At 38.8% G+C, this 23,694-nt stretch overlaps 1 protein-coding gene across 4 annotated transcripts in view; it reads left to right on the top strand.

The window, feature by feature from the left end:
* Nucleotides 1-10,975: 10,975 nt before the first annotated feature.
* Nucleotides 10,976-23,694, top strand: part of ITGAV (integrin subunit alpha V) — an 86,738-nt gene continuing 74,019 nt past the window's right edge. For 2 of the 4 annotated variants that reach the window (XM_029225089.1, XM_029225087.1), the window contains exons 1-2: nucleotides 10,979-11,428; nucleotides 21,747-21,874. In XM_029225089.1, the coding sequence (XP_029080922.1) occupies nucleotides 11,244-11,428; nucleotides 21,747-21,874 (313 nt within the window). In that variant the 5' untranslated portion in view covers nucleotides 10,979-11,243. Of the gene's footprint in view, nucleotides 11,429-21,743; nucleotides 21,875-23,694 lie in introns of all 4 variants that reach the window. The other 2 variants (XM_029225088.1, XM_029225086.1) reach the window with 2 other exon arrangements.

The raw sequence follows: 23,694 nt of genomic DNA, 5'->3' as shown, positions 1-23,694 counted from the left end.
GTTTGCGTGTATATGCAGTGTTGAATGAACAGACTAGATGCAGGACTGAGGTACAAGTGAGATTGAGAACTCCATATAGGCTGAAGCTCCTTTGAGAATCCTGGGAAACATTGGGAAAGAGGCTGGCAATAGTAGGAATTACTTATAGCTCACTAGATGCACATCTCACATGTGCAAGTAATATCACTTTACTTTAAAATCGACTTGAATCTGATTCAGAACGCTTATTTCTCCTGCATTACACCATCAATTCCTGTGGCTTTGCTCCATCCAAGCAGAGAGATCTCTGGTGAATCTGGAAGTTCCAGCATTTAGGTACGGGCTCCACAGCCTGCTACCTAGACATCGTATTTGAAGATGAGAGAGGTGTCCCAGAAGGGAAAGGTTATTGAAGGTAGAAAGAGGAAAATCAAGAAGGTTGGAGGGCTTCCCTGGTGGCTCAGTGGTTGAGAGTCTGCCAGGGGATGTGGGTTTGTGCCCCGGTCTGGGAAGATTCCACTTGCTGCGGAGCGGCTGGGTATGTGAGCCATGGCCGCTGAGCCTGCGTGTCCGGAGCCTGTACTCCGCAACGGGAGAGGCCATAGCAGTGAGAGGCCTGCATACCGCAAAAAAAAAAAAAAAGGTTGGAAATATTAATGCCAGAGCAAGTCCAGGTTTTTCTTTTTCACTGCATTTGGCACATAGTAGTTCTGCAATGACTAAATTAATGCCTTGGTTAATTCCAGATATTAGAAAGAGGGAAATTTTGGTGCAGAATGGAGAAGAAAACTGAGAAGAAATAAAGTTTAACTGCTCATTTTTGCAGCTATGGCGATATAAAGTTGGAAGGGAGTTTAGAATCCATCAAATTCAATTCTTTCACCTCCGTGAATACCATCTATAAATATACTATCCAATTCAGGAGCCATTAGCCACATGTGACTATTAAAATTAAATAAAATTTGAAATTTAACTTCTCAGTCATACTAGCCACATTTCAAGCGTTCAATAGTCACATGTGGCTAATGTAAGTATTTGAGGCAGTAGAGATACAGAATATTTCCATAATTGCAGAAAGGTCGAATATTTCCATAACTGCAGAAAGGTCTATTATATCCCTATCAAATGATCATCCAGCCTTAGCTTAAATTATTTTTACGAATGTCATTCACTATTGCATTTTGGGTCAGACGTAATTGTTAGGTTGTCCTTGAAGTTTTCTTCCATATATTTATCCTAGATATTTTACACGTATGAAAATATTTATTCTCTATAGGAAGCATTTTATTATAATAACTGTTCAAAATTTTTGTTAATGATAAGGATATTCTGAACTGAAATAGAATAACTAACCTGAAATATTTAGAATAAAAAAGTTAACTCAGTTTCTTAAAGAATCTCATTTCTGCTTAAAGAGTAGCATTGTTGTAACTATCTCCATAATAGTAGTTTATTTTTTTGAAACTCAAAAGAAAAACTATGGAAATGCCTTTATGCTTCACAAAAATGCTGAACATGTACCAAAGCTTTTATTTAATTCTTTTATGTTTCTATGAGCTAAACCTAATACAATTATGTGATTAAGAGCTCTGCATCTAACTCCTTTCTGAATGCAATCATTTCCTATTAAATCCAGATATTTAACATTTCATGAAAATCCCCTGGCACATTTCCGTAATGACTGAAAGGTGGAAATCTTTAATTAGTCTTCAAGTTTTTAGAGGAAGTATGAGTGGAGAGTTTAGAAAAACCCTCAAATGACTCATTTAAAAGAACAAAATAGGTGAGGGCACCAGCCTATCTAAAAGAGTATTGCTCACAAGAACTTAATTCATACTTGTTTTATTAATACCAACAGTTGAATGAGCTTCCACAGGGCATACAAAACTCTATTAGGCACTAAAAAAGTGAACCAACCCTGCTTTCTGTAAATAATAATAACCTTGTATCATCAAGAAAGCTGTCAATGCTTTTGTTTTAGTTACTTTAAAAAGTAGGAAGAGTGGTCAATATATCTAGAACAATTTCTGTCAAAATAGGGTAAGAATCCAAATGTTTGGTACTCAAAATTTAAATCTGTTGTTTGAGGAATTAAGGTGGGTATATCAGTTAGGATTAGGTTAATCACAGTATAACTGAAAACCCTTGTAATACCTATTTAAACAAAGATAGAGACATATTTTTTCTCTCACGTAATTAGAGAGGTTTACTCTCTAAGACAGAAATGATGGGTCTGTGGTTATCAGAAACCCAGACTTTCTGCTGTAATTCTTAAATCATGACCTTCATTACCAAATATACCTCCTCTTGTTTGCAGTGAGGCTGCTGCAGCTCCAACCAGCACACCCATGTCCCAGGCATCAGCTGTAAAGAAACTGTAGAGGAAAAAGGGCTCCTGATAGTTAAGCTAGCCCTCTACTAAGAAGTTTCCTAGTAGCCCCACATGACAACTTCTACTGACATCTTCTGGTCATCTATAAGGGAGGTGGGAAATGCAGGGTTTTTTGTCTTTGTTTTTCCCAGTTAGACACATTATTGCCATCACAAAACATAAGAGTATTACCAAAGGGGACAATGAATATTTGGTAGGTAGATAGTGGTCTCTGCTGGAGCAGGTGGTTTATCCCTTCCCTGTGCTATACTTCCATTGTTGGATAGGTCACACTTTATCCAATTATTTATATAGGAGACAGTTGTGTTGCAGTAAAGAGCATAGACTGTGACTAGACTGATCCTGTGTACCAGTTTGCCCTAGATAGTTCTGGTGCATAGCTGTTGAACCACTATAATTATTATCACTATCCCCATTACTCTCTAAAAAGTGTCCCTGTTGGACAATAAATTATATGATTACTTTAGCTATAACTGACTGGCTGAAACACCTCTAACACTTCCTAGCTCTGTGACCTTAGCAAATTACATAACTCCTCTAAACTCTGTGTCTTAGTTATCTATTGCTGAGTAACATGTATTGGCTTAAAGCAGCAAATATTTATTATCTCACAGTTTCTGTGGGTTAGTAATTATACCACAGCTTAGATGGATAGTTTCTGGCTCAGGGTCTCTCTTCAGGTTAGATGTTGGCAGGGGCTGCTAGCATCTGAAGGACTTGACTGGGAAGAAGCAGCCACTTTGAAGGTGACTCACTCACATGGCTGTTGGGAAGAGGCCTCAGGTTCTCACCATGTGGTCTTCTCCATAGGGCAACTTGTAAGTTCCCACCACAAGGCATCTGGCTTCCCATCTGGAAGAGCAAAAGGACACCCTTTATGACCTAGTCAACAAAGTTGCATGGTCACTTTTTTTTTTTATCCTATTCATTGAAAACAATTCACAAGATTCAGACCACACTCAAGGATGGGGCATTAGGCTCCACCTCCTGAAGGGAACATACTTTAACATCGCCACACTTGTTTTCCTCTGTAAAATGGGGTAAAATTACCCACATGCAGTAATCGTATTGTTATGAAGAGGTGTAATCCATATAAACATTTTAATACAGCACTTGGCAAGTTGTGAAATATGTCCCTTAATTGTTAGCTAATTTTATTTACTTGAGTATTTGCCTAATTAAACTGTAGGTTCCTGGCAGGGGGGTTCATGTCTGTTTTGTTTTGGTAATTCAAGCTCCAATTGAAGTGTTGGGCATATAGAGGGCACTTAATAATAAATATTTGATGAATAAATGAATGATTCACTAGTCTTTAATAAGACTAGTTAAGTGGAATGTTTCTGAAAGTGGAAAGAAAATGCAATAGTCATGTGAAGGAATTTATGTTTTATTTGTGTTAAAAATCAGATTTTCACAGCTGTTTATATAATAGAACATGAAAAAGTGCATACTAATGTAGTGTATACTGTTACATAATTTTAATATTATTCACTAATATAAAATGCTATTGTAGTAGGAGTTCCCTGGCAGTCCAGTGGTTAAGACTTGGTGCTTTCACTGCCGTGGGCCCGGGTTCGATCCCTGGTCGGGGAACTAAGATCCCACAAGCTGTGTGGTGTGGCCAAAAAAAAAACATTAAAAAGTTAAAAACAAAAAATGCTATTGTAGGATTACCTTCTTATGTTTTTGATATTAAAGTGTCTTCTGCAAAATTGTGTTATGTAGACATATGTCTAGCTATGTCTTTTAGTGACATGGAGATGATTTTTTTTTCGTTTTTTTGGAGATAATTTTTAATAAGAAAATAACAATCATTTAGATGACATTACTAAACAATAGTAGGATTAAATCATGTATCTAAGGAAAAGAATTTCAGGACCTATACATACATATGTATTATACAAATACTGTGTTTTGTCATTAATGACACATCTTCTTGCCATGTTTTCCAAGAAATAAACATATGCATGACTCTGTAGAATTTATTTTTTAAAGATCTTCTGATTATGAGTGTTTAAATTTATCATAAATCTGATGGAAAAAAGAATTAGAGGTTTTGGGAATTCCCCGGCAGGCCCTGATTCAATCCCTGGTCGGGGAACCATGATCCCACAAGCTGCATGGCACAGCCCAAAAAAAGGAATTAGAGGTTTTGGTTTATAATCTCCAGTAAAAGTAAGGCTACATTTATACTAAATGATTAGTAGGAGGAAAGCATTAGCAATCATCTATCAAGGGCCAAAAACATTTAAACTTATACCATGATTCCTTCTATGACTCATGGCATTAAAAAAAACAGTGATTTATTAAAAATTCTATGGTTTTTATGTATTATTTTTAAAAAATATGTTTGCTAATTCTGAATATACTATAAACACTTTGCTCTCTATATCTAAGCCTCTAATTTGACTTTCCAATGATTGAAGAGTAGCAGACAGCATTACCCTCTTCCACACATGGATTTTTTTTCTTGTATTATATGTGCTGTACTGAGAAGTGTGATCTATTTCTTAGCACACATCAGAGTACACATCAACACTTTAAGCCTTTAAAAAAAAATTAAATCCCCTTAAGTAGTTATAATGTAAGAGGAGTCTGTAATATTTAATTAGTTTAAATGGAATAATATGCATGATCTTCCTTTTACATTTTTACATGTTGATCATTTGAAGGGAAATTCTGAAAACCATCAGGCGTGTCCTTGGAGTAAAGAATGCCTATCATGAAAGTAAAGTGGTTTTTCACAAAGAGATGCAGAGAACTCCAAGAGTGCACAGGATGTTTCTTGCTATTCATGATTAATTTTTATATCCTTCATAAGCTCCATATCCTAATCCCAAATTGCAACAAGGAATGAAAAACAGCTACTCTTCTAGATGAAGTTAGTAGCTTAATCCCATTTCCTTGCTACTTATAAAATGAATCTATTAGATATCCTTGGACTTTCCTACTTCTTGAAAAGTACATCATTCATTCATTTATGCAAGACTATTTATTGACTTGTTACCTTCGTGTGTTCAATTTAAGTCACAATTCCTTTTTTATTCACACTTTCATTCATTTATCCTTCAACAAATACTTCTTGGTTTCTTGCTATTCAAAAAGAACTGTGCTGGGTACTGGGCATTTAATGATGGGTAAGATCAACACAGTCATTGCAATTTTATTTGTCAAGTATACCTCAATAAAGCTGGGGGGAAAAGATCAACATGTCCGCTTCTCCCATGGAATTTACAGACAAAATTCATCAACAGGTTCTTTGTGATTTTTTGAAATATAAATTCAGCACTGTATTCAATGTTATGGAAGAATATATAAATTATGAAAACATAGCTATTTTTAAGGAACTGATAATTTCACTAGGAAGAATCTAAGATACCTGAATATATCAAGAATTAATATTAAATAGAATACTGTCAAAAACACCAGGAAATTAACACAGGAATAATTAAATGCTAAGTTGTGAGTGGATTAGACTTGGAAATACAAGCCATTTTAAAGAAAAGGGAGACAATGAAGCCATGTAAATCTCCCTGGAGAAGTCTTGCGCTGAATGCTGAAGTTTGGGTGGAATTGCGATAGGAGAGCAGGTGAAAGAATGATATTCCAGGGTGAGGAAAAAAGAACCTCAGGAACAGAGGCACAGAGGAAGGAGTGAGTGCGGCATATTTATAAGACTGGAGGAGATCTGCACAGGTGCTTACTGACCGTACTGGTACTGAAGCTTCCTGCCCAAAGTGCTCTGCTCCCTTCAGGCACAGAACAAGAGCTTGTTCTGTTCACAGGCATGAAAGTTACCTGTTTTGTGATTTCGATTTTGGTGCTTTGAATCTCAATTTTCTAGGATATCTTCTATCATAGGTTATTCAAAACCTGAAAGTTGTTTGAGAAAGGACTCTTAAGGCAATAGAACCAGGAAAAAGATGCTCAATAAATATGCATTTTCAGGAGGAAATATGGCTGGATATTTTAAATCTAAGTTTGAATCTAATAGAAACCATATGTTTTATGTATAGTTTCTTAATCCATTCACTAACTTTCTCTTCACACTTGAGATTATGTAGTGATGTCATTATTTTCAATTTTGGCATTCATACATGTACATTCTTAGGATTTTTATACAAAAGTAATCAATATGGTCTTTTCAGTTTGACCTTTAAGTCCCATGATATTAAAGAGAAAAGATGAAAATTTAAAAACCAGATTGTATGAGATGAATAAACTAAATGCATGTTGGAGAGAAAAGAAATATATAGATGGTGAAATGTTACCTATTAATCAGGCCAGATCTTAATCTTTTGACAATACATGTTTTCTTTGGCTTACCAACATACTCAGTCCTGAGTGGAAAAAATCCAAAGAAGTTTCCTGGATAGTAAATATTTCTATTAAGCAATAGTCCATTTAAGTTAAATCCATTAAAAAAAAAAAGAGTTTAGAGAAGAGCTGCATTTTTGTTTTTGAAACTTCGAAAGATTAGTTATCCATGTCTTGTTCTTTAAACAAGGGAATGAAGATATTTCCACATTTTTCCCAGCATTTATCTCAGACTTCTCAAGTTTGTAACTAACTTTTCCTAGTACGTGGAAAAAGTGTTCTAAATGCCACAAATAATTGATTTCCTACTGTTATGAAAATATAAATATATTACTTATAGATGAGGATGAAAAACAATTCTCCTCCTTGATATTCATGGATGTGAGCCAATTTCTCCTTAGTGGACATCATTATTCTGCCTAGTGTGGGGGAAGGAGATATGAATGAGACCAGATGACTTTGTTCCATGGGGGCTGTCAACAACCACCCTAGTTACTCTGGGGAGGTCACTGAGGCCCCAGGTTCTCAGGGGTGGGGAGGACCTTGGAGATCATCACCAGTGCCCTTCCTTGACCACAAGGATATGGAGGTCAGAAGATGTAAAGAGATTAGAAGATGGAATATACATACAAAATTGTCTCTTCTCTTTCATATTAACATCACAAAAAATTCACTTACAACTATTTTCTTCATAATAAAACTTTAGTAGGTTAAGACGATTTCTGATCTTTACTACCATTGTTCAGTTAATCTTTTATAATTTCTTCTTAGACAAACCTTGCCAAGTTAGTGATGAATACAACCAATAATAAAGTTTGATTAAAATATTTTATTGGTAAACATGCTACAGCATGGATTAAGGGTAAAGATAATTTAAGTAAACTTTCAGATCACTTTGAATATATTACTCTTTTATCTTTGTTATCCTTGTATTGTTATATTATGTATCTTTATACCGTAAGAGGCAACTTAGTGCTAATGGGTGTGAGCTTGGAGTCGACCATCATGCATTCAAAATCTGCCTCTGCCACACTACCTTTGTGACCTTGGAAAAATTATTCGATCTAGTAGAGAATCAGTTTCTTCATCTTTAAATTGAGCATATTAATAGAAACTACCTAACAAATGACTTAATATATACACAAAATACTTAGCACAGTTCCCAGTTCATAATGAATATACTTAATAAAAATGTTAGTTATTATTGTCTCTGAACAATGGAATTAATTCCATTGCTGTGCTCAGTGTTGAGCTCAGAGGATACAAAAGCAAAAGGCATGGTTCCTGATAGAAGGCTTCCTAGAGGACATGATGATGCCTGATACACATCTTGAAAGGAGAGTAAGAAATAGCCAGGTAGAGGGCATTGTGTAGGTTTGTATGTGGCAGAAGGATGAAGGCTGATTGAGGAGGAGGGCTAATGTTTTCTAAGAAGATAGAGACCTGTGAACAAAGATGGCATTCTGGGGACACTGTAAATAATTAATTTAATATGTAATTGATTTAATATGGCTAAAAGTACTTTGTGAGGTGGGGAGTGGTAAGGGCATGACAGTGAGTAAGATCATGCTGGGGATGTGTCGGATGAGAAATGCAGTGAATCAAACACAGACACCAGGACAACCCTAACATTGAAGGAGCAGATTAGGAAACAAAGCCCAGAAAGGAGACAAGTTTTCTGCCTTCCTTCTCTTCTCTTCCACACACCCAAGGGCTGGCGGGGATCTTTTGTGATACAGAGAGGAAAAGGCAGCTCTCTGTAGGGTACATAGAAGTAGAAATATAATGCTGTACCCATGAAAGTTATATAATGTAATAAACCAATGTTATCTCAATAAAAATAAATATAAAAAAGAAAGGCAGTACTGGGGGTGATGTGGCCAAGTAAATCTCCCTAATAAATAGCTGGGAGAGGAGAGGCAAGCGAGAGTTGGACAAAAAAGCAATGCAACAAACACTGTAGGGTCTGTTGGGTTTAGTGGATTAAGGGCTGTAGAGAAATGGAGAGTGGAAAAAGGGGATTTCAAAAGGGTTTCTGTGGATTATGAACTGAATCCTCCTTGATGTCAGTTGAAAAATAAAAATTTGAAATTCCTCTTAAATTATTTTATGGTAACTGGACTGAGCTCCTTTGATAAGAAAACTGAGGCACACAATGATTGGAGTCATTTGCCTAGGGTCACAAAACTAATTGAACTCAGGCATTTGACTTTATAGAAATCAGTAGAATCAAGATTTTAATCATAGGATAAAGCAGTAGGGGGTAAAATTCAAAGTCAAAATCCTTTTACTATTTTATTTTCTCTGTAAAAAAGTGATTATACTTAATGTCAATATATTATATAGTTGTCTTAAATTGGAAAATTGTTATAATGTAGTTTAAAGAGTGCCATGGGAATGGGGGAGGGGCATAGGTTTTCATCTGTAGCATAAAATACACTCTTTCCCTCTCCTATACATACAGTACCCAGCACATTGTGGATTCTGAATAAGCGCTGGCTGAATTGATATGTACTGTAATAACTCCCTCAGTTTGCAAGGTGCTGGATAGATGACCGCTCAAGCCTGACTACTCTGTTACAAAAATGCCTGCATTTACAACCCTGGGTGCCTTAAGATACTGGCTTATCCTGGTTCACAGTCTCCTCATAGAAATGTGGTCCTCATTCACTCAAGTTTCAGGGGGCACATGCATGTTGCCATGGCTTTGGCTTTTTCCTTTTCCTGGTTTTCTCATTTCTTCCCTCCACACCTCTGGTCTGTTGGACCTCTTTCCTGGATCAGATGTTGAGGAGTGAGAGAGCTTACTGGGTCCAGCCAGCGTTCAAACATTCTTCTGCCCTCCCTATCTGGGTGGATTTCCAAGGGGATTGGTTCTCAGGCTTTTAAGGCATAAATGACCCTTTGGGTTTGTGTGTACATACCCGTGGCCTCTCTGTGTACCACAGAACATGGTGAGGAGAAAGGTACATTTGTATTTATGTGTAAGTATTTGTGTAGGATTGCCTGTCTCACATGGTAATTTCCTTTAGGCAAGTGCTGGACCATATCTTGTGAAACATGCCTGAGGTTTTGCTGCATATCTTTTAGTCACATTTAAAAATCAAAATATATGATGCAATGAAGTATTATATATTCAAATTAGAGACTTCAATTTACATACATATCCCTTCACAGGATTAAACTCAATTAATGTGCATTGTAATTGAGTGTTAATAGTTACATTCGAAATTACTGTTCTAATACTTGTAAGTTTTTAAGATCCAAAAAGTGCTATTTATACTGTTTTGTTCACCAAATTCTTTAGCACGTGATATGGGGAAGTCACTTCTCTGGGCAAAGTTTACTCATCATTTCATCTCCATTCATTCATTCATTCAACATTTTAATGATTGCTTACTGTCTGCCTGGCAAGGTGCTAGGACTTGTGAATATAAAGGAAAAGGTCAAGGTTCCTTTCTCAGTCCCGCTGGCGGGGGCCTGGGCGGAAAACACCGGCAGCAAGCAAGCCCCAAGGGACCCCAAGGTGCATATTCCTTCTTCCAACTCTAAAATCGTATTTCTACCCAAATGTCCTAAATCAACCAGTTAGTTATCCGAATCATGCTACTTCCCCTAATGAACTAGGAATAAGGTTTCGACTAATCTGATGTGATTTAAAACGATTTCTGCTGATTCTTTGCCTTGCCCATCCTTTCGTGGACGGCTGAAGTTCAGCTTTAATACAACTTGCCTGGAAGAGGCTGTGCTAGCATTCTGAAAGTTTATAATTAAGTTCAGTGTTTGTGTGTGGGCTGGAGTGGGGAGGAAAACGACCATAATTATAGAGTTTCGGTTGTGAGTGCCTGCGAGGCTTTTAAGTAGCAGAAACACGAGAAACGGATAAAGCTTCCCTCACTTTTAAATAAAAGTCGCACAGGAGTTGCCGGCGGCATTCGGGTGCCCTTGGCGCTCTGTTGGACGCGGGCGGGTTGGGATGCTTGAGCATCTCCCCCCACCCCGCCACCTCCCTCCTCCCGGTCCTGGGTCTGAGGCCCTAGTTCAGGAGTGCTCCCAGAGGGCTCTGAGGGTCTGGGGCCTCGGTACAGGAGCCCTGTTCTTGGGACAGGAGGCGACAGCGCGCGCGGAAGTGCGCTCGACTTGCCCCAGGCCGAGGCCGACTCTCCTCCCCCACTTCCTCCTGCGCGTTGGCTCAGCCTCCGGGGCGGCTCCTCCTCCTGCTCTGCCTCCTCCCACTGGCCGCGGCAGCGCTCTGGCTGGGGGTGCGGCGCCCAGCCCTGCAGTCCCGAGCCCGAGGCGCGGCGCTGAGCGGCCGAGCGAGAGGGAGGCGAGGGGCCTCCCGCGCTGCTATCCCCGCCCCGCGCGCCCTGCGCCCCACTTCCCGGGCAGCCGCTCGGGAGCTCAGCCCTCCTGCCTCCCCCGGCGCAGTCCGGGACTCGCCGGGAAGCGAGCAGCTGGCAAGTTTCGGCGCGCGCAGGCGGCGGGCCGCGGGCACCGTGCGCTCCGGGCGGGGTGGCCGCGTCTCCGGGCTCGGCGCCCCGCGCGCACTTCGGCGATGGCTTCCCTGCCGCGGCGGCGGCTGCGCCTTCGCCCCCGCCGCCTCCTGCTCCTTCTTCCCGGATTCCTGCTGCCTCTTTGCGGCGCCTTCAATCTAGATGTGGACAGTCCTGCGGAGTACTCTGGCCCCGAGGGAAGTTACTTCGGCTTCGCGGTTGATTTCTTCGTGCCCAGCGCGTCTTCGTAAGTGGCCGCACTTGGAAGGGGAGTCGGCCCCCTCCCCCATCGCGCGCACCCACCCTGCGATTTCCCACAGGGAGAGATCTCTGCAAGAGATCCCGGCGCCTTTCTATCCGTTCCCTCTAACCCTCCCTCCCCCCACTGGGCGATTTAGGTTCTGGGTGGATGAAATGCTTGGGGGAGGTGAACCCGCGCACCTCCCACCACCCAGTTCCCCCTTCTCCTCTCCTCAGAGGGAGCGCTTTGAAGCAGACCTGTGCTTGAAATTAGGGGAAAGTGGGAAATCAACAAAGGCTGGTATGGCTGGACACCGCGCCGCCTTTGCCGGTGTCCGGGACTTGGTCAATTTCATTCCCGAACTTCTTTTTCTCCCGTACTAGTTAGCCTTCCGTGGAGTCTTTTTGTTTTTTGGCTTCACAGACTTAAACACCCGTGTTTTTCGCTCTCCCTAAACAAGCCCTCCCCAATTCTTTACGCCTCTCAGTCTGATTCTGTTTCTTCTCATCTCCTTTTCCAGACATTCTGATGACTAAAATGACCATTCTGTCGTAGTAAATTCATTGTGTCTTATCTCTGAGACTGTCAGACCTTTGCACATTTGAGGGTGAACAGATGAATTGGATGTGTCATCTGTTCTTTTTATAGTGATTCATTATTTAGGTCATTGTTCAGAAAGAACAAGCATGTTTGCTGAGTTTTCACTCACTAAAGGTCATTTGAATACTGTAGTATTTAAGAATTCAGTTATGTTTCAAATTGCCAGCGTTTCGCGTTGCACAGGATTTGGAACAGAGTTATTGTCATTATTGGATTAAAAGTTGTCTCTGACCTTACCGAACGCTGACGTCATTCTCACCACACCACCCCCTTTTTTAGCGTTAGAAATACTGATTTAATGTGTTCCCTGGATGTCTTCTGATGTTTAAATCTTGTTTCCAAGAGGGAGAACTGTTCTTAGAGTTCTTTCTAAGCTCTTAGAAATTGTAACAACGTATTTTTGTTTTTAATTTTTTTCTATACTTTAAAGTATTGTTTTTTGGGGGGGAGAGGGAGGATAATTTTAATGGTCATTACTTTTTAGTACTATTTTTCCTATTCATACATGCCTAATTTGAGGATGATCTAAATATTTTTCCATGACTCTTACAACATTCATCAGGATGTATCCTTTTATAGTGTAGAGGATTTTAGTTGCTTACAAGGGTGCTTTTTTGGATTTAATTTCTACAGAAATTCTAATAATTTTGAAAATATATATTGTCTTTTGTCAAGAGTTGGTACTTAGAGTAGCCAGAGTTAGCACTTAAATACTTACAAATTGATGGAGTGGTTTGCAAATGTTGCTCTTAATTCGGTGGCAACCCTCTGAGTTCTGTAGTGTAAAGATACATGACAAAATGATAAACTTTAAGTGTTTTTACTATGGAAAATGCAGTAATACTGAACTGTTAGCATGAGATATTTCCTATTTTTGGTTGTGAGGCTGGATGGCTAATTTGTGATTAGTCATTGTAGTTGAATATACTATGACCTCACAGGTTTGTTTACATGACCTCCCACGTGGGCCTTTAATGGTAAGGTAAAATTGAACTTGGTTTGGTTTCATATAACATTTTGAAACTTTCTTCAGTGACTTTGTTACTGATAGACTAGTGAGGTCTAGGTATAGCCTAAGATAAAAAATATAAATCAACTTTGAGATTAAAAAACCCCCAAATATATGTAAGCAAAGGTTTCTACTTCTGAGCTTTTCAGGTTTAACAAAGATTAATGCAAACTTATGCTTAATTTTGTAAAAAGGTACTTTTAAAGTTAACAAGCATTGGAATCCAGGGTGCATGAGGATGCCATTTACAATATTACCAGCTGCATTTATTGTTGTTATTTGGTGTGATAATAAACTTCTAAAGGGAAAAAAAATTCACATAATAGAAAACTGCTAATTAAAGTTTCCTTTCTTCTGAATGAAGAGTGCTAGTATTAATGAGGAAGCAAGGGTAATGAGGTCTCCTGCTGCTTCCGGTTTCTGTAGGTGTCTAAATACCTCTGGCAAGCTATAGAACTGTTTTCTGTCTCATTTTTCTTGTTACAGAAAATTGTTATTGAATTATCTCCATATTGTTGTGAAAACTAATGAATCAATGTTAATTAAAAAGAAGGAAAAAGAAAGTACTAAGCAAAAACATTAAGGTGACTCCACAATAAAATTCCTCCAGAAATGAGTCTTAGGTTTGAAGTGAAAAGTCACAAAAATTATGATTTGAAAAATATAGAAAACAAACTTATGGTTACCAAAGGGGAAAGGTGGGAGCGGGGGGATAAATTAGGATTTGGAGATTAGAAGATACAAACTACTATATATAAAATAAATAAACAACAAGGATTTACTGTATAGCACAGGAAACTATATTCAGTATCCTGTAATAAACTATAATGGAAAAGAATATGAAAAAGAACGTATATATTATATGAATATGTGTGTATAACTGAATCACTTTGCTGTACACCAGAAACTAACACAACACTGTAAATTAGCTATACTTAAAAAAGGAAAAAAATTGTGAAAAATAAAACATTAGCACTCCCTATTATTTTTCCTGTATGAATTAATTTATGGTGACTATATTGCCAAACTTAACGTAAAATTTAAATACTGTATACAGGCCAAGAAGTAAAGGCATGTTTTTCTTGTGGAGAATAATTGGAGAAATTAAAAATTACACCGTAGGCTTAGTTATAATAATGATATCTTACATTGCTTGACCTATTTTATAATTTACAAAGCACTTTTACTTGTGATATCTCATTTTACTCTACACCACAGATCACCAGGGGAAATAGGGGAGCAGATAAATTCACTCTTACAGAACAGGAAACTGAAGCCGGAAGAGTTTGCAGCCTTTAGCTGTTTGAGTGGGATGGTGTGGGGTAAGGGAAAAGATGGGAACAAAACACAGAGGAAATGAAATTCAAATTACATTTAATTTTTTGTATTCACATTTTAAAATTTTAAGAAGAAAATGAATAATTTTCTTTTAAGATATGTTATACAGTTCTCATTTTACATATATATTTATTTTAAAATAATGCTATAGTGAGCAACACCTGATTACAAGACTTGCTTTTTCCCCTGTTAAACACTGTTGGAGCCTTATTTACAGTTACTTCATGTCCTGTGACCCCAAAGACAAGGTGTGGGTGAGTGTGCCCTGGTCGCAGAAGGTCCCACAGAACATACAATGGTTCTCAATCCTAACTTCCTATTTGCAACACTTGGAGAGCTTTTAAAACCATACTGCTGCCCTGGCTTCATCTTCGATCTAAAAGCAGAGCTCTAACTTTATATTCAACAGCCTGTGGATCATTTCTTCTTGAGTAGAAAGAATTTTACAAAAAATGAACTCTTTTTCACCAAGTGATGTCAGTTGTACCTCTGTTTCTATTAATGGTACCATCATTTTCTCTGTCGCCCTGCAAATAATTTCATATTCCTCCCTCTCATTTTCTATTTTTCTTTGTCTCTCCTACTGGACACCCCTAATATTAGTCAGTGATTAGTCACCAGGCAGAAGATCCTAGAAATTCTTCCTTGTTAATGTTTCTTTTTTTTATTATTATTAATTTATTTATTATTTATTTTTGGCTGCATTGGGGCTTTGTTGCTGGGTGCGGCTTTCTCTAGTTGCAGCGAGCGGGGGCTACTCTTCCTTGCGGTGCGCGGGCTTCTCATTGCAGGCTTCAGTAGTTGTGGCTCGCGGGCTCTAGAGCGCAGGCTCGGTAGTTGTGGCGCACGGGCTTAGTTGCTCTGCGGCATGTGGGATCTTCCCGGACCAGGGCTCGAACCCGTGTCCCCTGCACTGGCAGGCAAATTCTTAACCACTGTGCTACCAGGGAAGCCCTTGTTAATGTTTCTTGCATCCATCTCTGCTTTCCACTTGTAGTTTGACCAGTCGTTACAAGCGTGGTCTGTGGCACTCAGGTCATCACTCCTCTGCCCATCATTTAGCTCTCAGACCTGCAAAACGTCTTACATGTTTCTAACAGTTTTATCTTTCTGAAGCATCTTTTGATCCTGGTATTCTGCTGCTAAAATTTCCTCGAAAATGTTCTCATGTCCAGAGATAAAGTCCAAACTGCTTAAACTGAATGAAGGCCCCTTTCAGTCTGTCCCAGTCTGCATCTACTTTTAAAAGCTTATGTCCCATTTCTCTCTTCATCTTTGTAACCATCTTTACAAAGCGACACCAGCTTATTTTACTGTGGCTCTGGCTATATTGGTTCTTCTTTCTTTTTTAAAAATATTTATTTATTTATTTTTGCCTGCGTTGGGTCTTCTTTGCTACGCGCAGGCTTTCTCAAGTTGTGGAGAGCGGGGGCTTCTCTTAGTTGCGGTGCCGGGCTTCTCATTGTGGTGGCTTCTCTTGTTGTGGAGCACGGGGTCAAGGCGCACGGGCTTCAGTAGTTGTGGCTCGTGGGCTCAGTAGTTGTGGCTCACAGGCTCTAGAGCGCAGGCTCAGTAGTTGTGGCGCACAGGCTTAGTTGCTCCACGGCATGTGGGTTCTTCCCGGACCAGGGACCAGGGCTCGAACCTGTGTCCCCTGCATTGGCATGCGGATTCTTAGCCACTGCACCACCAGGGAAGCCCCTGGTTCTTTTTTCTTATCATAAATAATATATATGCATAGATTCTATCATCATTATATATTTAGAAGGCAAATCCTATGTTGATTTCTCCTGCTTAAGGCCCAAGGTTTATAGGATATTATAGAAGAGAAGGGAAAATATATAGGATTTATAGTTAATGCATCTGTTTTACATCACATAAATGTTGACTGTAGCTTTTTTTTTTTTTTAGTGAAAGGTAAATGAGACTGGAATTATAGCTCTTAAGTAACATTCAGTAACACGTTTCTTTCTATATACGTATATGATGATTTTTCAGAAGTTCCTTTTGGTGAAGCCTCACTGGTCAGCCAGAGTCAGCCAAAATATATTAACCATGCTTTATCTTGGAAAAGTCAGTGCTGAAAGCAGCCAAATAACTTAGTTCATTTGGAGAGTTTAAAAAATGTACTTGTCATTGTTTGGCTGGTTGTCTCTCCTTGGTAGTCAAGGTCATGTTCCCTGAAGCAGCTGCCCTTAAAGTACACTTTGGATTGAAAGTGCATCCGAAGGGCATCCTCCTGGTTGGCTTCTCGAATCCTCTTGTCTCTCCCATCCTCTTCCCCTTCCTCCCCGTTACTACCTTCCCTTTCTTCTCTCCTTCTCCCTCCCTTGCCCTTGCTCCGCTATCTCTCCTCCCTCCATCATTCTGTCCCTCCCTCTCTCCCTTCTCCCCCACTTTCCCTCCCTCCCTCTTTCTTCTTCTCTTACCCCTCTTCCCCCAAACACACATTGCTACTCTTTATCTTTCAGAATTTCTTGGCATATTAATGGCTTGCTCATATATGTAAACCTTAATTTTAAAGTCATTTAATGAAAATGATTCGAGTCATTTAAAAAGAATGGTGAGGGGCTTCCCTGGTGGCGCAGTGGTTGAGAGTCCGCCTGCCCATGCAGGGGACACGGGTTCGTGCCCCGGTCCGGGAAGACCCCACATGCCGCGGAGCGGCTGGGCCCGTGGGCCATGGCCGCTGAGCCTGCGCGTTTAGAGCCTGTGCTCCGCAACGGGAGAGGCCACGGCAGTGAGAGGCCTGCGTACCGCAAAAATAAATAAATAAATAAGTAATAAAAAGAACGGTGAGGATGGGGATCCTGATACTGTTCTTGGGCAAACTTTTTGGAAGGGAGATGTATTCTGTCAGGAGGAAGTTGCAAGCATATGAAACTAAGTTGCTCAGCTTCAGATTTTTGCTGCTTACCAGAGAAATCTCTGTCAGCCTCAGCTAACTCTGTGTATCTTCCCCAACTCTCCAACATTGTCAGGAAATGTTGCAAGCCAACTATTTACCTATCCTTTTTTTTTTCTCTCTCTTGAGAGCTTGCGTTTGGGTTAATTAATGGCCCTTGAAAACAGATTTTAACTTTTATTCCTACTTTATTAAGGAGTATTTTATTGTTTTTAGTTCTGCTGTCATCATCTTGTATTTTTATGATGCGTTCACATTTTATAAGTTTACTTTTATCTAAACTTTCCACATTCAGAAATTTTCTTTTTTAAGTAATTATAGTGGGCATTGTTATTTCCATTCAATAGAACGGGAAACTGAGGCTCAGAGATTTAAAGTGACTTTCTCAATTGATTTATATGGTGACTGGAACCTTTAGCAAACTGCCCATTAGACAATGCTGCTTATATTGCGAAATTTTTTCTGGTCTGTCACTTCTTTTACTTTAATTAAGCTGTTGTAGACATTCATTAGACATTCCTAGATGAACTTCAAGTCGTAATGATTTAACATTTTTGTAAGGCATTTCATTAACAGGCTGTTTTTTGTTATTGTGGCAGAAAGACACAAGACATAAAATTCACCCTCCCGACACATTAACAGGCTTTTGTTTTCTGTAATATGTGTTGCTTTTATAGTCCTTAATTTTCTCATATAGCATCTTTCACCATTCGGTACCCTTTAATCTCTACAAATACTTAATTTTTCTCTCCACACCTCCCTCTTAGGACTTAACATTTGTCTAAGGCAGTCTTACTGTCTTTATCTCTCCATTTTTCTCTTTTAAAACTTTCTATAACACCCTTAAATGGAACTTAAATATCATGTTGACACTTTGCACAAAGAACTTTATTTCTCAGCTTTTTCCTCTCATTAACCTAGCACTTAGAAATTGAGAATGCTCACACATTCCTTTTATATTATTCTACCATTTCTGTGGCATTTCACCAATGTGCAAGACTGCACATGAAGGTATGCTTAGGAAAACTTGATGAACACCCATATTAGTACATCTAATTACCATCATTTCATGCCTATAATGTGCAAATGGTCTGATGAAAAGCAGCAGTCTTGTTCCTGATCCTATCCAAGGAACTAGAGCTCTGTGCTGCCAATAGTGAGTGCAGTTTCCATTCAGAACTCTCCTCGACGCCCTTTTTTCTGTCTTTGCTGAAGTCTGTGTCCCCTAATAACTTTCCAGCCCCCTCTGTCTTTAGTGCCAAGTAAAGAAAGTATCTGAAATCCAAAATTAAGAAGAGAAACGTTACAGAAAGAAATTATTTTAAGGATAATTTAAATAATCAGATGTTTATTAGAGGATGATTTCTGCGTTCTACAGGGGTTGATGTTAGTGGAGATGGCTTTTTATGTATGGCTGTTTTGATTGAGACTTATAACTATCAAATTTACTTGCTACTCAGTTGTCAATTTAAAAAGCTTTTCTTGAGTGCGTGTTATGTGGCAGCACAAAGATGACTGAGGGGTCCCCTCCATTCAAGGAAGCAGTTTATCATAAGGTAGGAAGAAGTGCTTTGATAAAAAATTATTAAAGATTCTGTAGTGTGCCATGTGAGGACAGTCCAGAAATGAGTTTGCTTGTAGGTTTCTAGGCAGATTCTGAGAATCAGCTCCTGTCCTGATCTCCTGGAACCGGCCATTATCCACAATATGAAAATCATACACATACCTGTGCTCGTATTACCCTTATTAGGGCTATTGCAGGAATGAGCCTGTGCCTCTTCAGATGTAGACCTGAAAAGTATACTTATCTGAAATATTTTTTTTTGCCTATCATGTACTAAAACATCATTTAATCCAGATGGGGAGGGGCAGTTTTGTGGCCAAATTTTTGACCTGTTGAAAAAGGTAAATTTCATATATGTGTGTGTGTGTATAATTTAGCTGTTAACCAGCTCTGCTGTAGAAAAGGAGGGCTTAATGATACTTAGCTGCTCTCTTATTCATGGGGGCTGAGGGCTATCTTACTCAGCTTTATTTTATTTCTTGCTGAATGAAAACTAAGTTGGCTATGAGGAGAAAGAGCCAGCATTGGTGTTTTACTGATGCCAACTATGACTGCATAAAGCTTTATTAAACAGGGTGTGGTTTGGTTGGGAGTTTTGTCTTTATTTTGAGTATGGAGTTTTAAGATAAGTGTACGAAAACGGGGTTCCAGCATTTCATGCAGCCATCTTTTGACTGGTCTAAATATGATTTAGCAGATACATCCAGAAGAAATGAAATTGATAAATAAAAGTTGAAATGAAAGCATTCCATATTTAAGATGTAGGTTTGTTCATAACTTCACAAAAAAGTGAAAAGCAATTATGAGTATTTTCTTTGCCAGAAGAATGTAAGTGGCTTAGTGTTTAACAAGGAAATGAAATGATAATGGTGACAGCATTTATTGAGGGCTTCTGTGTCTATCTGTATCCTGTTTTCTTCTCCTATATTTCAGTTAGCTTCTTCTCAGCCTCTTTTACTCTGTCCTCTTTCTCTGACTTAAATGTTGTTGCTTCCTCTCTTTCCTCCTCTTCTCTCTGAAGCCTCTCCCTGTGTGAACCCATCCGTTCCAAGCTGACATTCTCAACACGTTATCTCAAAGGGCAGAACTCTCCTCAGAGCAACAGACCACCAATTAGGTGTCTCACAGGTATTTCAAGCTAACATGTTAGGAACTGAACTCTTGGTTTTCCTGTAAGTACTTAGTCTGCCTTCTGCTTCCCTACTCTGGGCTTTTCTAGCACAGTAAGTGGTTCTCCCATCCCTGCACTCCAGAAAGAAACCTAGGTGACGTGCTTTATTCTAATCTTCCCTTTCTACCACATGCAAGCCTCCAGCTGTTCCCGTTCATTTTACTCCAGATATTTCCCAAATCTGCCCGTCCATCTTCTTCTCCATCTGTCCTCCCAGCCTAGTTTACCGTCACCTCCTCCCTCAGGTGCTCAAAGTCTCTCGCTTTTCTTGTTCCATTTTTGCCCCCCTCCCCCTTAATACTTTCCCCATAAGGCGCCACGTTTCATTTTCTTTATTAGATTATGTCATTCTCTTGCTTTAAAAAACATTCAGAAGCTTCACGTGGACCTTATGATAAAATCCAAAAGTTTTACCTGGCTAAAGGACCTTGTGTGATTTAGCTCTTGCCAAGCTCCGCAGTTTTATCTTGTGCCATTCCCAGCTTGCTCTCCTTTAGCCACACCTCTTTCCTTGTAACTCTTGGAGACTAAGCTCTTTCCTGCCTTGAGTCTTTGTACCTCTGCCTGTGGCCCTCCCATCCACCTCTCAATCCCACTCACTTAGCCCCTCACTCCCAACACACAGACACTCCTTGGCGACCTTCTTCTAATCCCGTACATCTCAATTTACTTAGAGGTAAATCCCTTTGCTGCTTTATCTGAAAGAGGTCTCTTCTCCCTGTTCTTTAAAGATAACTTCCTTAGACATCCCTTTATCCAAAGGAAGTGTCTCCCCTCCATTCCTTAGAGGTAACTTCCCTTAATCTAAAGAAGGTCTCCTCTCCTTGTTCCCAAATAATACCTCTCAGCCAATTGTTGGTTCTTTCGTAGCACTTGTAACAGTGACTAATTTTCTTGGCAAGTTTCTGGATTTCTTCCCAAAGGGAATGTAAGCTCCACTGAGAGCAGGAACCAAGATTGTCTTATTCATCCTCGTTTCTCTAGTGCCCATATCTGTGCCTTAGTAGAGGAGACACTCAATCCGTATTTTTTTCTGAATGAATAGAAACAACTAAAGAAAAGATCTCTTTTACTTGAAAATCTGACTCCTGATTATTTTGTCTTTTGCTAATTTTATCCTGTTAAGAAATTGAATAGTGCTTCTCTTCTTTGACCAGGAATTGATTAGATTAATCCAGTGAAAAAAGACATTCGTTAGTCACTATTAAAAAAAAATTGAAGTATGTAGTTTTAAAACAAGATAAGTTTTCCCAATGGAAAAATGATAATATTTAAAATTACCATACTTTGAATCATTTATTTAGAATCATTTATTTTTTTGTTCATTATTCAGGATATGGAAAGTGTACAGAAAATCAAACAAAAAAACCCAAAAATCAAGACAAATGTCCCTGTCTCTAGCCAGCATACATTTTAAACAAACTAATTGAGCTATAATTGACATATAATAAACTGTACCTATTCAAAGTGTACAGTTTGGCCAGCATAAATTTTTAAATGACATGTAACCCTGAAGTTGCCTTATAATGTGTTACTAGGATGAGTAGACTATATTGAATAATGTATGTATGTAAAAGAGCACCAAATGAGTAATGAAGGTGGATTATGCTCTCAGTGAGTGGTTTTTAAAGAATATTTGTGGATAAAATCAAGAGAATGATTGCTCTTCCTAAGTCATAAGATATTATTTATGCTTTTGCCACTTAAAGTCTTGTCTTGCCTTTTGTATTTTAGCAGGATGTTTCTTCTGGTGGGAGCTCCCAAAGCAAACACTACCCAGCCTGGGATCGTGGAAGGAGGGCAAGTCCTCAAGTGTGACTGGTCTTCTCACCGTGGGTGCCAGCCAATTGAATTTGATGCAACAGGTAAATGTTGATGCAGGGGTCCCTTTTCTTAATTTCTGTTATTTGATATTTTCAGCCTACCTTTGCCTCTCCCCATTTGAATAGAATTTTATTTTTTTAATAAATTTATTTATTTATTTATTTTTGGCTGTCTTGGGTCTTCGTTGTGGTGCGGTGCGCGGGCTTCTCATTGTTGTGGAGCACAGGCTCTAGGCTTGTGGGCTTCAGTAGTTGTGGCACGTGGGCTCAGTAGTTGTGGCTCACGGGCTCTAGAGCACAGGCTCAGTAGTTGTGGCGCACGGGCTTAGTCGCTCCGCAGCATGTGGGATCTTCCCAGACCAGGGCTCGAACCCGTGTCCCCTGCATTGGCAGGCAGATTGTTAACCACTGCACCACCAGGGAAGTCCCTCCCCATTTGATATGTTTCAAAATATGATTTAATTTTTGAAAGTACTTGCTTTAGCTTAAATGTAACAATTTAGTGAAATAATATGTATAAGCACTTCGGATCCCCAGGGAAAGTTATATAAAGACAAATGACTTATTATATGATTTTTTTGTACAGTTTTGTGGCATATAAAAGCCTTAAAAATATATTGTGTTTCCACACTGCTTTGGATGTCTTCAACTTCCCTGATAATGTCAATCTGCAGAAGTCTGGGGAAAATCTGTTAAAATGTTTTTGCACCTCTTCTGAGAAAGGCTTTTGTCCTTTCTCTTGTCAGCAAAATTGACTCACTGACTCCTTAATCGTGAAATAATCTAAAGTCTTGGGTTGTGCTGTCAAAACCAGTTGAGGAATATTTTGTATTCAAGTAGATTTGGTTGACTTAAAAAACAAATTCTTACCCAAAATTTATTGGGAAAATAATATGTTATGGTTCTGATAACATTAAATTTTTATCTAACAGAGACAAATTCCAGTGTCAGATTGTGGTGGTAAGGAGGAAAATAGCATAAGGAAGATGACAAATAAGAAATAAGTTTTACATTTACATCAGTAAAATAAAATATACATAATCCTATATACATTTGTATTGATATATTTATCCACATATGTGAAAGTTTAGAGACTCCTCAAAGAAATAGTGTGACATTCTTCTGGTACAATAGTTCTGCAAAATTTTTTACCAGTTTTGATTTGCTGGCTTTGACAAAATATTTTAAGATAAGCCTGAAGAAAATTAATATTTTTTTCCATATTGTTATTTCCTGCTGGTTCTAAAACATATTAATTCTAGGAATTATAATACCAGTGAAACAGAAATCATGTTGTGGACTGTTACATTTGATATCATGACCAGTACCAAAATGAGTGTCGTTAAGCCAGTTCTTCATAGGGATTGGGTCACATGTTTGCTTTTTTCCATTTGAAACTATCTACGTTAAAATTTGTTGTTTTTTCCATATATGACTGGCATTTGGAAAACCCCAAGAGTATGTAAATAGGCTCAATTTTACCACAAATGGAGAAATATACCTGGGATTCAGGATATTATGGGTCAGGGCATTTATATCTTCTAACAACATGTGAACACTAATAAAAAAATGTTGAGCTGTTCAGATATATTTCTGTATTCAACACCACAGGTTTTGTGCAGTGCCAGATGATGTATTACTGGTCTTTTTTGAAATTTGGCTTTAGTATTATTTTTATTGAAAAAATTTCAGACAGTCCAAGAGGGTAGACAGTGAAAAAATAGGACTTGCTCACATTAGCCTGCTTAGAGGCAATCACTTTAAATAGTTTCTTTGATCTTCCTAGAATTTTCTTATTCCTATATATCTGTATACCCTTAAAAAAAAAAACTCACAAATAGGAATATACTAAATATTACTAT

This window comes from Monodon monoceros, unplaced genomic scaffold, assembly GCF_005190385.1.
Source record: "Monodon monoceros isolate NGI ecotype Baffin Bay Population unplaced genomic scaffold, NGI_Narwhal_1 Super_Scaffold_16, whole genome shotgun sequence".
In the NCBI taxonomy this organism is placed as follows: Eukaryota; Metazoa; Chordata; class Mammalia; order Artiodactyla; family Monodontidae; genus Monodon; species Monodon monoceros.
Note: the sequence above shows the minus strand (reverse complement) of the source record. Positions and strands in the feature narration are given on the sequence as shown.